Consider the following 14,044-nt stretch of genomic DNA (forward strand, 5'->3'; position numbering starts at 1 on the left):
ACAAAATCCGCCGCGAAGAATTCCGTTTGCGCTGATAAAACGTATAAAACGTGAGTTGAACAAGATGCTGAAAGAAGGCATTATTTCTAAAGTTGAGAAAGCCACAGACTGGATAAATTCGATAGTCGTGGTGGAAAAGCCAAATAAAGAGCTGAGAATTTGTTTAGATCCGAGAAACTTGAACAAATATATCGTGACTGATCATTTCAGAATCCCGACACAAGAAGAACTTGCTTCAAAGTTATCTGGCTCAAAGTACTTTGCGAAACTAGACGCAAAAGCTTCTTTCTGGCAAATTTTGCTTGAGGAGGAAAGCTCGATCCTCACAACTTTTTCAACTCCATTCGGGAATTTCAAATTCAACAGGCTCCCATATGGACTTAAACTTAGCAGTCAGGTGTATCAGAAATATATGACCGATATGTTCAGTCATTTAGTCGGTGTAGAAGTGTACATAGACGATATTTTGATTCATGCCGCAGACAAGGAAACGCTGAAGAAACGAGTGAGAGAAGTTCTGGAAGTATGCCGAGAAAAGAACTTGAAACTAAACTGGCAGAAATGTGTACTTGAAGAAACCGAAGTAAAGTACATAGGTCTTCTGTTTGATCAGCAGGGGATGAGGATTGATGAAGATAGGCTCAATGCCATCACACAGTTGAAAAATCCGAAATGCAAGCAAGAGTTGCAGAGATTCTTGGGAATGATAGCGTATGTGAGCAAATTCATACCCAACATGGCTGAGGAGACTCGACTTTTTAGGGACTTACTGAAAAAAGACGTGGCATTTGTGTTTGATGAGAATCATAAGAAAGCATTCCAGAGACTCAAAGAAATCTTAGTGAAGTCACCGGTATTGACATATTTAATCCGAAAAAGGATGTGACCGTTTCATGTGATGCGTCGCGAGATGGCGTAGGTTTTGTACTATTGCAAGGGGACCACCCAGTCGCGTATGGATCTCAATCCTTGACCCCGAGCCAAAAGAACTGGTCCCAAATAGAACTTGAAATGCTCAGTTGTACAATTGCTTGTGAAAAGCTACATCAGTACGTGTACGGTCGTGATTTTCGTCTTGTCAATGATCACAAACCGCTGCAGTATCTGTTTAAGAAACCGCTTGCATCTTGCCCGCCGAGGGTACAACGGTTGATGTTGCGTCTTCAGAAATACAGTTTCGAGTATCAATGGGCTCCTGGAAAATCACTAAACATTGCAGATACTCTGTCAAGGGCCCCACAGCCAAGCAAACCTGAGGACACTGAACTTGATCGCGAGTTGAACTACCAAGTTCACATGATATGTGCAACACTACCGTTTTCAGCGAAGAAACTTGCTTCATTCAGACATGAGGTAAAATCTGATGCTGAGCTACAGCAGCTCAAAACTACGATTGTGGCAGGATGGCCTCGCCACAAGAATGATGCGCCATTCTGTGTGCGCCAGTATTGGCAATTCCGTGATGAACTCTCAGTCTGTGACAATCTATTATTACGTGGAGAACGTGTCATCATTCCGCAGAAATTCCGCAAAGAAATGCTTGAGAGAATACATGAGGGATATCTTGGCCGGGACAAATGCCTATCCAGAGCCAAAGCCGCAATGTTCTGGGTTGGTATGGCGACAGAGATAAAAAATTGTGTTGAAAAATGTGCGATCTGTCTCAAATTTCAATCACGTCAACAGAAAGAACCGCTAATATCACATGCTAGGCCGAATTTTCCATGGAATAAACTGGGGACAGATGTGTTCACTTTCCTCAGTAAGAACTATCTTCTTGTTGTCGACTATCATTCGAACTATTTTGAAACCGTGAAACTTGACGATATGACCGCTGAGAACCTTATAGATAAGCTGAAAGCTATGTTCGCCCGACTAGGAATTCCAGAAACTCTTGTCTCTGATAATGGAAGCAACTATGCCTGTGAAAAATTCCGCGATTTCACTGAAAACTGGGGAATAAACCATGTGACTGTCAGTCCTAGGTATCCAAAAGCCAATGGACTAGCTGAAAAGTATTGTGGCATTGCTAAAAAACTCATGAAAAAGGCGAAAGAAACCAAGATCGAGCCGCATATCGCGTTCATGAACTATAGAGACACTCCTGTGATTGATGGTAAATCACCAGCTGAACTCTTAATGGGTCGAAAGTTACGAACGCGTTTGCCGGTAAATGAGAAATGTCTGAAAACCGCTCTACAGACAAAGACTGTTCAAAACGCGCGCGAGAAGAATGCCATGACTCAAGCCCGCCATTACAATAATACCGCGACAAGACAGCCTCTGGGTGATCTGAAGCCTGGAGACAAGGTTGTCTTTAGACACAATGGAGAATGGATCAAAGGGACAATTGTCAATTCATGTGGTCCAAGATCGTACCAAATCCAGTCTAAGGACAAGTCTTTCCGTCGAAATCGGGCAATGATCAAGCCTGACAAGACTGTAGTTGTCCGAAATCCGCCCAGAAATGAGGATTTGCTTACTAGAGCATTATTGGATGCTCACCCGACTCAGCCTGACACGCCTCAACTGAGTACAAACGTCGGTACTGAAATCAATAACGCATCGTCGGCAGTACACCTAGATCCACTTGCATCACCAGAATCTGCTAGTGAAACGTCGATCCAGAGGACACCTGCAGAACGAACGCCGATATCGCCTGGAAAACAGACGCCGTTGAAAGCAGCAACCAAGACACCAGTTGTTCAAGTCCAGCATGGATCGAACACAAGTGCGGAGCAAGTTACAACGAGATCGGGACGTGTTGTGAAAGCGACCAGACATTTTGACGATTTTGTGCACGCAGTCACTAGTGTTCAGGATTCGATTGTGAGCAAAATCTGACTCAAATCATTCGTAGTGCACATATAGCCTGAAGAATGGGTGTAGGCGGATCGCTGCTCATTTTTCATGTTTTGTGTATTTTGTGTCACACTGTATTTAGTGACTAAGACTTGATTTTGTGTCATGCTGTATATTGACATATTTGTGTTCTGTGCTACAATGTTGTTGACAGACTCTCATTATTGTTCATGTTCTAAGTAATTTTCTGTTTAGACTAAAGTTGACCAAGTTTGGTACAACATTTACGTTTAGAATCTTAGGTAAAATTGTGCCTTTAAAATTTCTGTTTTAAAAAAGTATACTAGCATTCACTGGTATGTGTATTCTGTGAGATTGCTAAATTCTAGAGGATTCATTCTGGATAGTGTTTTGTGTTAGATGAGTTTGAGTCGAAATATTCATAATTCAAGGAACACCCAAAGTTGTGTTTGGAATCTTGAGTCAAAGTTTTGACTAGAATTGTTTTTCAGTTATGTGTGTTCCATGTTGTGAGTTTTAATTGGTTTAGAGTAATTGTGAGCTAAGATTATAAGCTACTCCCATAAAAGACACTTGGACTATCAGGACTTCAGTCTCAAAAAGGGAGATGTGCTAGTAGTCTGTTGTACGTCTCTTGTACGACTTTACAGTTTTACATCAATGCTGACATCTACACTTAGTCATGCAAACTATTGTTATTGCAACATAATTATGTACCCATGCTAATTCCTGTTCCGTTGGAGCATGCGCTCTGGTCTTCTTCCGATGAATAAAAACGTGTTGTTTTTTGTAACTTATGGTTACGTAAATCCTTGATAATCTCTGGACAAGGTACGCACTGGTTGGCAATCCAGCAACGTATGTAAAGACTGGAACAATATCACACTTTTTAGGTTTCCACTTCTTGCCCCCTGGTGGCCAAGTTAAGAATAAGATCGAACTGAAATTCATTGTCAGAGGTCAAATGACCCGAGGGGTCCTGTGTGCAAAGTTTCAAGTTCATAGCCCTAGCGGTTAAGAAAATGAAATGGCCAGGGCCATTGTGCTCACCTCTTGTGAAGGGAAGATGGATGAAGCAATAGCATGGTTTTAAATGTAAGAAAGAAATGAAGTAATGTTTTACAATGAAATTACATGAGAGATAAAATAATGCGTAAGTTGAATTTAATTGAGGTGACTACAGGTATGACAAAGCAGAGTAGACAAGTTTGTGATCTGACCAGTAATCGTTAAAACAGCAGCAGAACAAAAGCTTGTTGAAGCAGCAAAACATGCAAGGCATGCCTACCAAAAGAACAAATAAGCAATTCCATCCATGCAACAAGTCATCAGCATTAACACACCTTTTTAAATGAAATGGCCAGGGCCATTGTGCTCACCTCATGTGGAGGAAAGATGGATAAAGAGCATGGTCTTGTGTCATGTAGTGTTAGGTTTGATGTAGGTCCAAGCAATTACAATTTCCCCAAAATGGCCAATTTACAGTACATTCGACCTCTGTGACCTTGAAAAGTAGGTCAAATCAAAGAAGACCCGGGTGACGCATTGAATGGTTGTTAGAATTAGATGTACCTATGATATAAAATTGGTGCCAATCGGGCAAGTCATTACTAGGAATAATGGCATTTTGAAGAATTTAGGATTTGGCCCCCTCCCTGGAGGCCAAACGGCAAATCAGATCGCACCAAACTTCAGTACCTGAGATCACCTGACCAAGGGGTAAATGTGTACTTAATTTGTGATCAATAGTCATTGCAGTTAAGAAACGTGCCATAGTTACGGCCTGACGGCGAATTTACGCCATTTGACCTCTGTGACCTTGACAAGAAGGTCAAATTAAAAACCTGTGTGACATATACTGTATGGTGGTTAGATGTACCCATGATATCAAATTGGTGGCAATCAGGCAAGAAGTTAAGAAATAATCACATTTTTAAGGTTTTTGGATTTTGCCCCCTGGTGGTCAAGTGGTGAATCATATTGGACCAAACTTTGGTCCCTGAGATCACCTGACTAAGGGGTAAATGTGTACCAAATTTGGTATCAATAGTCATTGCAGTTTAGAAACGTGCCATCGTTACATCCTAACGGCTAATTTACACCATTTGACCTCTGTGACCTTGAAAAGGAGGTCAAATCAAAAACCCGGAGGATATATGATGCACCTTTGCTAGAAGTACCTACCATATTTTTTTCAAAATTTCCCGACAACTATTAAGGGAGATATTGCATATTTTCACTTTTAACGTTTGGCCCCCTGGTGGCCAAACCATGAAACGAATCGGACCGAAACTTGGTCTCCCAGGTGTCATTACATAAGGGTACATGTGTACCAAGTTTCAACTCAATAGCTCTAACAGTTACGAAACGTGCCCTGCTAACGGACGACGGACGACGACGACGACGACGACGACGACGACGACGACGACGACGACGACGGACGACGGACGCCACGGTATGGGATAAGCTCACCTCTGCTAAGAGGTGAGCTAAAAAGTCCTTTGGTCCATTACGGAAATGCTTAGGAATAGGATAATTATGTTGTTTGCTTGTGTCTAGTACAAGAAACAAACATCATCTGAAATTCCTAGGGCTCTGTAGAGGTTAATTAATCCTGCATTTGCCTAGGCTTAGACTATGACATCCCACTTAGCAGCATTTCAAGGCACCCTTAGGGGAGAGTCCACTATTAACATTTGGGGCCCTGCTGGCCAAACTGAGAATCAGAAAAAGACTGCAGTTTGGTCTAAGAGTATAGGGGTACATTCGTACCAAGTTAGGGATCTGTAGCAAAAGCAGTGACAAAACGTGCCGTCATTGTAAAATGGCGGTGCCATAGGAAAACTTTGACCTCTGTGACCTTGAGAAGTAGGTCAAATCAAAAACCCACATTTATGAAATGTATCCTTGCTAGGAGTACCTACCATAAAAATGTTATGAAAATCAGACCACTAGATTAAACGAGCAATCAAACATTTTAACTTTGGACATTAAATTTGGCCCCCGGGTGGCCAAACTAAGAATTTTTCAAGATGCCCGCCTGGCACCCATATTGGCTATCACTTTTGATAAAAAATCAAGGATTTAGTAGAGAGTACATAGATATACATCCAGATCAAATTTGGTTGCAATCCGATCATTAGTTTCGGAGTAATAGTACTGTGCTTATTTTTGAAGATGGCTGCCTGGCGGCCATATTTGATGTCCGAACGGCCGAAATTTTAGGGGTGGAATAGAGAATCCCCAGATACATGTCCACACTGGTTTAAACCCTTCTAGCTAAAATAGATAGGAAACATGCTACTGTTCAGTGAATCAGCAAACTTTGACCTCTGTGACCTTGAAAAGGAGGTCAAATCAAAAACCCGGAGGATATATGATGCACCTTTGCTAGAAGTACTACCATATTTTTTTCAAAATTTCCCGACTACTATTAAGGGAGATATTGCATATTTTCACTTTTAACGTTTGGCCCCCTGGTGGCCAAACCATGAAACGAATCGGACCGAAACTTGGTCTCCAAGGTGTCATTACATAAGGGTACATGTGTACCAAGTTTCAACTCAATAGCTCTAACAGTTACGAAACGTGCCCTGCTAACGGACGACGGACGACGACGACGACGACGACGACAACGGACGACGGACGCCATGGTATGGGATAAGCTCACCTCTGCTAAGAGGTGAGCTAAAAAGAAAGAAACATTCACGTAGCAAAAAGTTTCTGATAGTATTCTAGTTTGGTTACCAATGGCAATTGTCATCAATCCTCCATTACCAAATCCAGCCTCCGCTAATCTTCCTGGGAGAGGGATAGTTTTTTGGTGTCCAGCCACTTCATGATATTGATAATGTCCTCCATGTTCAAATCTCTATGTTATTTATCACTCACACAACGTAGTGAGTGTAATGGTTACGTATGTATAAAGTGTAAACAAAATTCATATATCCATCATGTCCATCGAATCTGAAACAATTTGGGCAGACCCATGACAATTCTGGTTCTGGTACAGTTTGTCACATTCCATACGGGCCGCGCGTTGGCCGATCCTGCATTCACGACGCACCGCACCCAGTTACCACGTCGGACGTGATTCCCATTGTTTCCTTCCTAGTGACGCAATTATTTCATGACGTCATGAGCCATTGACCATTCACACAAGTAGATTTATTCACACCGGTGCCCCTGAAGTGCGGGTGTGGGACATCATGTATTTAAAAATCGTCTGCTAGGACATACAGGACAACGTCGGCGGAGACAGTTGTGACATTTCATTGCAGAAAAAGCGAACGTCCTCTTTTGAAGTAAAGTACGTAAGTCAGTTTTAACACTACTAAATCCAGATCCAGTCACGTTATTTCTAGTAACTGCCAAACTCGACCCAGTGCCGGAACTGTGAAGTAATGATGTAGGTCGCGTGGTCAGAGTGCAGGAGTTCCCGTACCGCCTGGCTATCCGATTTAGCATCTACCGTTCCGGAACGACATCAGCGCCTCTAGTGTCAAGATCGTAAATTTGCCATTCTTGATTTTGGCGCCAAACGAATCCAAAATGAAATGGCCAGGGCCATTGTGCTCACCTCATGTGGAGGAAAGATGGATAAAGAGCATGGTATTGTGTCATGTAGTGTTAGGTTTGATGTAGGTCCAAGCAATTACAATTTCCCCAAAATGGCCAATTTACAGTACATTCGACCTCTGTGACCTTGAAAAGTAGGTCAAATCAAAGAAGACCCTGGTGACACATTGAATGGTTGTTAGAATTAGATGTACCTATGATATAAAATTGGTGCCAATCAGGCAAGTCATTACTAGGAATAATGGCATTTTGAAGAATTTAGGATTTGGCCCCCTCCCTGGAGGCCAAACGGCAAATCAGATCGCACCAAACTTCGGTACCTGAGATCACCTGACCAATGGGTACATGTGTACTTAATTTGTGATCAATAGTCATTGCAGTTAAGAAACGTGCCAAAGTTACGGCCTGACGGCGAATTTATGCCATTTGACCTCTGTGACCTTGACAAGAAGGTCAAATTAAAAACCTGTGTGACATATACTGTATGGTGGTTAGATGTACCAATGATATCAAATTGGTGGCAATCGGGCAAGAAGTTAAGGAATAATCACATTTTTTAAGGTTTTTGGATTTTGCCCCCTGGTGGTCAAGTGGTGAATCATATTGGACCAAACTTCGGTCCCTGAGATCACCTGACTAAGGGGTAAATGTGTACCAAATTTGGTGTCAATAGTCATTGCAGTTTAGAAACGTGCCATCGTTACATCCTAACGGCCAATTTACACCATTTGACCTCTGTGACCTTGAAAAGGAGGTCAAATCAAAAACCCGGAGGATATATGATGCACCTTTGCTAGAAGTACCTACCATATTTTTTTCAAAATTTCCCGACTACTATTAAGGGAGATATTGCATATTTTTACTTTTAACGTTTGGCCCCCTGGTGGCCAAACCATGACACGAATCGGACCGAAACTTGGTCTCCAAGGTGTCATTACATAAGGGTACATGTGTACCAAGTTTCAACTCAATAGCTCTAACAGTTACGAAACGTGCCGTGCTAACGGACGACGGACGACGACGGACGACGACGACGACGACGACGACGACGACGACGACGACGGACGACGGACGCCACGGTATGGGATAAGCTCACCTCTGCTAAGAGGTGAGCTAAAAACGTGTTAAAACCATTAAGAATATACAAAAATTCGTTATTAACTAACTGGTGAAGAAACATACACAAATATCTAGGCTAGCAGGTGGAAAATTCAATTATTATTTCACCACAAAGAGCTGCTTCTGTCCGCAGATATGAGACAGCTACCGGGGCGGGGACTATTTCTTTATGGGGCCTTATTGTTCAGCGTCTCCAAGGAATTCTATTTTTAGAGTCCAAGGGGGGTTGGGGGGGGCCTTCCCCCCAATGTAGTAACTAAAACCTGTCACTTTCAGAGAACGGGGGAGGGGGTTTGGGGGACTCATCCCCCAATGTACTGGCTAAATATGTCAGAAGGACGGGGGTTTGGCGGGCTCCCCCATGTCAAACAGTTGTGTGAGTTTACTAGAGCTTGCTCTTTACATATTTCCAAACCAATGTCATAAACTAGTTACAAAGTTACTCCACACCTAATTTTAATTTTATTTTGACCATAAATCATTTACCTAGTCCTAGTCACTCATGTTGTAAATTAAATTTTTTGGCCTAAAAGAGTGTGTTGATTTTGGCATTTGCACGGACTCACTCACTCAGACCCCTTGTTACCTACTTACATAATCACTTTGCATCTGTCTATTATTCATCATGATTAAGGCCTACCTGAGGTCAGTGAGGAGGCCCAGAGTCCACAGAATCACTTATTAGGCCATGGGAATTTTATTAATCCTGTTTACCGTCCACCTCCCGCATGGGTTCTGAGCGAACATGAAATATTTTCATTATTTTTTTAAAAATCTATTTATTTTATTGTTGCCATCATTTTTTTATTTAAATAATCTTTCCAGTGGTTCATCTTTACCTTAAATCAAATGATTGAAAAACACAATAAAAACTTGGCAGGGTAGGCTCTTCATCATCCCCATAATAATGACATTTTTTCAATGCCTCATGTTGATGAACGACCTGATTTTCATTACTGGAACTTGCTGAATTGCGTGTTTTGACCAGTAAATCAGACTGTAGTGTAAACCGATAATGATTAAATGAATAATGAAAAATAAAAAAAGCCTCATCATCTTTTTAAATCTCTCGGATGGTAAACAGGATTAATCATTCCTATGGCCTTAGGGAAGGATCGTTTTCCGAGACTGAATTTGCCAAAAATTATGCAACTTTCTCAGCTGGAAGCGCAGGAAGCGAGGCCTTCCTGCCCACCCTTCTTTCTCAGTTTCTGTTAATCATACTGACCGAAGATGCCTTGCAAACCGAATCTGTCGTCTGCTTCGCTAAGGCCAGAGCAGAGCTTGCATTTATTGAGCTTGGGTATCGCCATCTAATATCTGTCGATTGACGGACAAGAAAATGCATTCGTTGTGTGCCAAATCCTTTGATGGATAGGGTTGGTTTTGGTGTACAACGTTAGGGCCTATGGCACTGAAAGAGTGGAGTGTTGGATCATGTTCAAAAAAATAAATCATGTGATGTCCTTTCCATGCCGACCACATGGATGCGATTGCGTCGCCGCGCTATGGCCTGTTATGTGTAGCACTATGCGATTCACCGATTCATTCAATATTTCAGTCAGAAATCGAATGAATAGTTTCTTTAGTGAAAAATAAATCAAATAAATTGTCAATCGAATCGAATGATAGGTTGTTTTATCAAAAATGTATTGGAAAGAGTTTAAAATATCAAGACCGAGATCAAACAATCTCATTCGATTCTTACAAATCACCTATTCAATATTAATCGCATAATTCGTCATATAGATTAAAGTACATTTCGATATAATCAAATAGTTCTTACAAAAAATTGAATGATAATTTGATTTTAAGAATGAATGTTCATTCGATTCCATATCAAATGAAAAGCAATATTCTATTTAAAAATCAAATGGTCTATTTGATTTAAATCGAATAAAAAATATATATATTTGATTTCAAAATCGAATGGTCTATTCGATTTAAATCAAATGATTATTCGATTTAAAAATCAAATTATCTATTTGATTAAAATCGAATTACCATTCGATTCTGTTCTAAAATGTATTACATAGGCTATATTTGATTTCAAAATCGAATGGTCTATTCGATTTAAATCGAATGGTCTATTCGATTTAAATCGAATGATGTCTCATTCGATTCTGCTCCTATTCCATTCGATTCTAATTGGTTGCTAGTTTGTCACGTGACTACGATTGACCAATCAAAATCGAATAGAAATCTACAAAAATCGAATGACATATTCAATTTTAAATCGAATGGTCTATTCGATTTTAAATCGAATGACCTATTCGATTTAAATCGAATGAGTATTCGATTTCTAAATCAAATGGTCTCATTCGATTCTGCTCCTATTCCATTCGATTCTAATTGGTTGCTAGTTTGTCACGTGACTATGATTGACCAATCAAAATCGAATAGAAATCTACACAAAATCGAATGACCTATTCGGTTTTAAATCGAATAAAATCTGATGATAATTCGATTTTAAAATCGAAAGACCCATTCGATTTCAAATCGAATATATGAAATCGAATAATACTAAAATCTAATTCATATATTCGATTTGAAATCGAATTTACATTCGATTTAAATATCAAATCGAATAGTGCATTCGATTTTGAAATCGAATAGCTATTCGATTTCAAAATCGTATATTATTTGATTCTGCAATTGAATATACTTTGATTAAATTGAAAGATTTGGTGTAATTAAAATCGAAAATGCTTCGTTATTGACCAGTTAATGCTATATTTTTGAATCTGATTTTGATCTATTTCTTTCACCTTTTGATTTTTTCTAAGTTATATTCGATTATGAATTTATAGTGTTTGATTTGATATACAACAAGAACAGTATTTTTTGTTGATAAATGTTTGAAAAAAATCGAATGAATAGAATATGCAAAAAAATCAAATGATTGAGGGAAGAATCGAACAAAGTTGATTAAAATCGAATAGATAGGCACAAAAATCGAATTTTAATTGCAATGTTGCTCAAATCGAATTTTGCTACAAAAAACATGCCATACCGCGCATTGAAGTCAGTGCAGCATCGTGAGCAAGCATGCATGCATGGTCCTGGCAATGGCATGCTGGATGGACCTGATAGACTACCGACTCTTCTATTCTATCCTCATACCATACCAATCAATGATTGATATAAAGAAATGAAGGCCTATCTACCATGCCTACCAAATATCATCCTCACTTAGATTTTATGTCAAATGAGATAAATGAAAGCTGTCAAAGTGTCAGTCTCAGCAGCTCAGTATCACATCACGAAGTTCTACCGCAATGACATGCATGACCGCCAGTTTCCCGCCAGCTTGATGACGCCACGGTCAACGCGGGTGCAGACGTAACTCGGCTAACCCGGGTAAAATCTAGCCGATTTTGTTTTGGACCAATCACAGAGCTTCTATTATGAAGCGTTCGGCATCTAAAATAGTGATGGCGGATGATAACATTTTTCGGGTTTTTCTTCCCAAATAACCAATAAACTCGATTTCTCAAGAAAACAGCAAAAATGCCGAAAACAAGAGCTTACAACCTCGGTGTACTTTTTATTCTACTCCTGGAAAACACATTACATGTATTAAGTCAAAGTAAGAATTGCATTAATTTCTTGGTTGAAAGTGTTGAAATGTGCCGTTTCCAATGTAAACAAGTGGTGAAGTACACGCAATACGCATACATACACGACACAGGAAGGCGCCTATCAATCACTACGAACCGACTTTGCACTGCAAGTACATGATGGAAACAAAATATTTTACTTGAAAATTGCTGTGCATCTGACCACACAGGCCTCTGAACCCTAGTTGACGGGATTAACATGGGTGAACAAAGTGCCCATTTCCAGATACGCTGGTACCACCTAGGGTCGGACCATAGGCCCCTGAATGCTAATTAGCGGGATTATCGGGCTAAACAATGGGATTAGCTCGGAAAAAATATATAGGGAGTTAAAAAACTAAAGGTAGGCAAGCGAGGACCAGATTTGAAGCGAGAGACACCTCCACTTCGGACCTCTCGTACGACCAGAAAACGCCGAGAAACGTAATATTTTTTGATCACCACGCCATCTATAACACTCCAATTTTTAATCCCATGCCTTCTGTCAGCCATCAATTGCATATTAACAACATTGTCGGCATCGTTTGATGGTGGTGAAAGCGAATAAATTCAGAAAACTCTCCGCCCACCATCCCCCTCCTTGGTAACCTAATCAAAATGACGCCAGCATCGCACCGCAGTGAAGGGAATCCCGCGCGCTGATTGGCTTTTCGCTTGTAAACAGCGACCTGGCAGAATTATGTGTTTATTTCTAGCCAATCAGCGCACGGGATTCCATTCACTGCGAGTTCAGGTTACCAAGGAGGTGGATGGTCGGCGGAGAGTTTTCTGAATTTATTCGCTTTCACCACCATCAAACGATGCCGACAATGTTGTTAATATGCGATTGATGGCTGACAGAAGGCATGGGATTAAAAATTGGAGTGTTATAGATGGCGTGGTGATCAAAAAATATTACGTTTCTCGGCGTTTTCTGGTCGTACGAGAGGTCCGAAGTGGAGGTGTCTCTCGCTTCAAATCTGGTCCTCGCTTGCCTACCTTTAGTTTTTTAACTCCCTATATATTATTTCCTAGCTAATCCCATTGTTTAGCCCGATAATCCCGCTAATTAGCATTCAGGGGCCTATGGTCGGACCAACAAAGCATCTTTACAGGAGATCTTCATGGTCAATGACGCCAGACAATGCCTCTCGAGCCATTGTCTGGCGTCTTTTACCCTGAAGATCTATTGTAAAGATGGTTTTTTGGTCTGACCCAAAGGTAGTAGGCCCTAGTACTGAGTAGTAGGTGGTACCGGCGTATCTGCAAAAGGGCCTATGGCTATAGGATAAGCCAGGAAAGGAGGTAAGACTAAGAGAAGGAAAAAAGAAGAGGTTGGCAAGCCTTGGACCGGATTTGAACCGACAGACGGCTCTACTTCGGACCCCTCGTACAACATGTACAACCTGAAAACGCCAAGAAACGGACAGTTTTTTGCTTACCACGCAATCAAAATTGTAGTGTAAGGCCATATGAAATAAATAACCTGATTCTCATCAGACCATTGGCATTGGTGAAAAGTTTGTCCAGTAAGGCATTTTATATCCGCTAAAGTAGGTTAAATTGAAGTGTGAGCGGGTCAAGGAGAATGATTAAAAACATTTCCTCAAAATCCTGGCTGCAATACTTTTTGGTTGTTATTGTTTTAAGTCCAGGAGAGACTGAACATTTCTATTGATATTCTAATGAGTTCAGTAATCGCTGACGAACTTTGGTCAACATTCGAGTTACGTAACAAAATTTGTGATGTGGTTGATGACATTGTCAGTGTGCTATTCTTAATGTAGCTCTCATTCTCAGAAGGTTTGTATTGCTACAGGTTCAGTATTTCAAGGTCTAGCCACAATGCTGCCAATGGTGGTGCTGCCTATTGTCAAACTTTAATTGACCCAAAATAAATCCACGCCACGTTGGTTTACATGATG

The 14,044-nt window shown here is 40.7% G+C and overlaps 2 protein-coding genes across 2 annotated transcripts in view; both read left to right on the top strand.

Annotated features, from left to right (window-relative positions):
- The first annotated feature begins 1,011 nt into the window (after positions 1-1,011).
- On the top strand, positions 1,012-2,844 carry LOC135482945 (uncharacterized protein K02A2.6-like). The gene has a single exon (XM_064763431.1). The coding sequence runs from the start codon at positions 1,012-1,014 to the stop codon at positions 2,842-2,844; it is 1,833 nt and encodes a 610-aa protein (XP_064619501.1).
- Positions 2,845-11,959: 9,115 nt separating this feature from the next.
- Positions 11,960-14,044, top strand: part of LOC135482681 (tectonic-2-like) — a 43,691-nt gene continuing 41,606 nt past the window's right edge. The window contains exon 1 of the mRNA XM_064762936.1: positions 11,960-12,109. Coding sequence (XP_064619006.1) covers positions 12,031-12,109 — 79 coding nt within the window. The 5' untranslated portion in view covers positions 11,960-12,030. The remainder of the gene's footprint in view (positions 12,110-14,044) is intronic.

The sequence above is a fragment of the Lineus longissimus genome, chromosome 2 (assembly GCF_910592395.1).
Source record: "Lineus longissimus chromosome 2, tnLinLong1.2, whole genome shotgun sequence".
Classification (NCBI taxonomy): domain Eukaryota; kingdom Metazoa; phylum Nemertea; class Pilidiophora; order Heteronemertea; family Lineidae; genus Lineus; species Lineus longissimus.

Excerpts from the sequence above, each read along its gene's own strand:
- LOC135482945 (XM_064763431.1), top strand. The coding sequence starts at position 1,012 with ATGCTCAGTTGTACAATTGCTTGTGAAAAGCTACATCAGTACGTGTAC.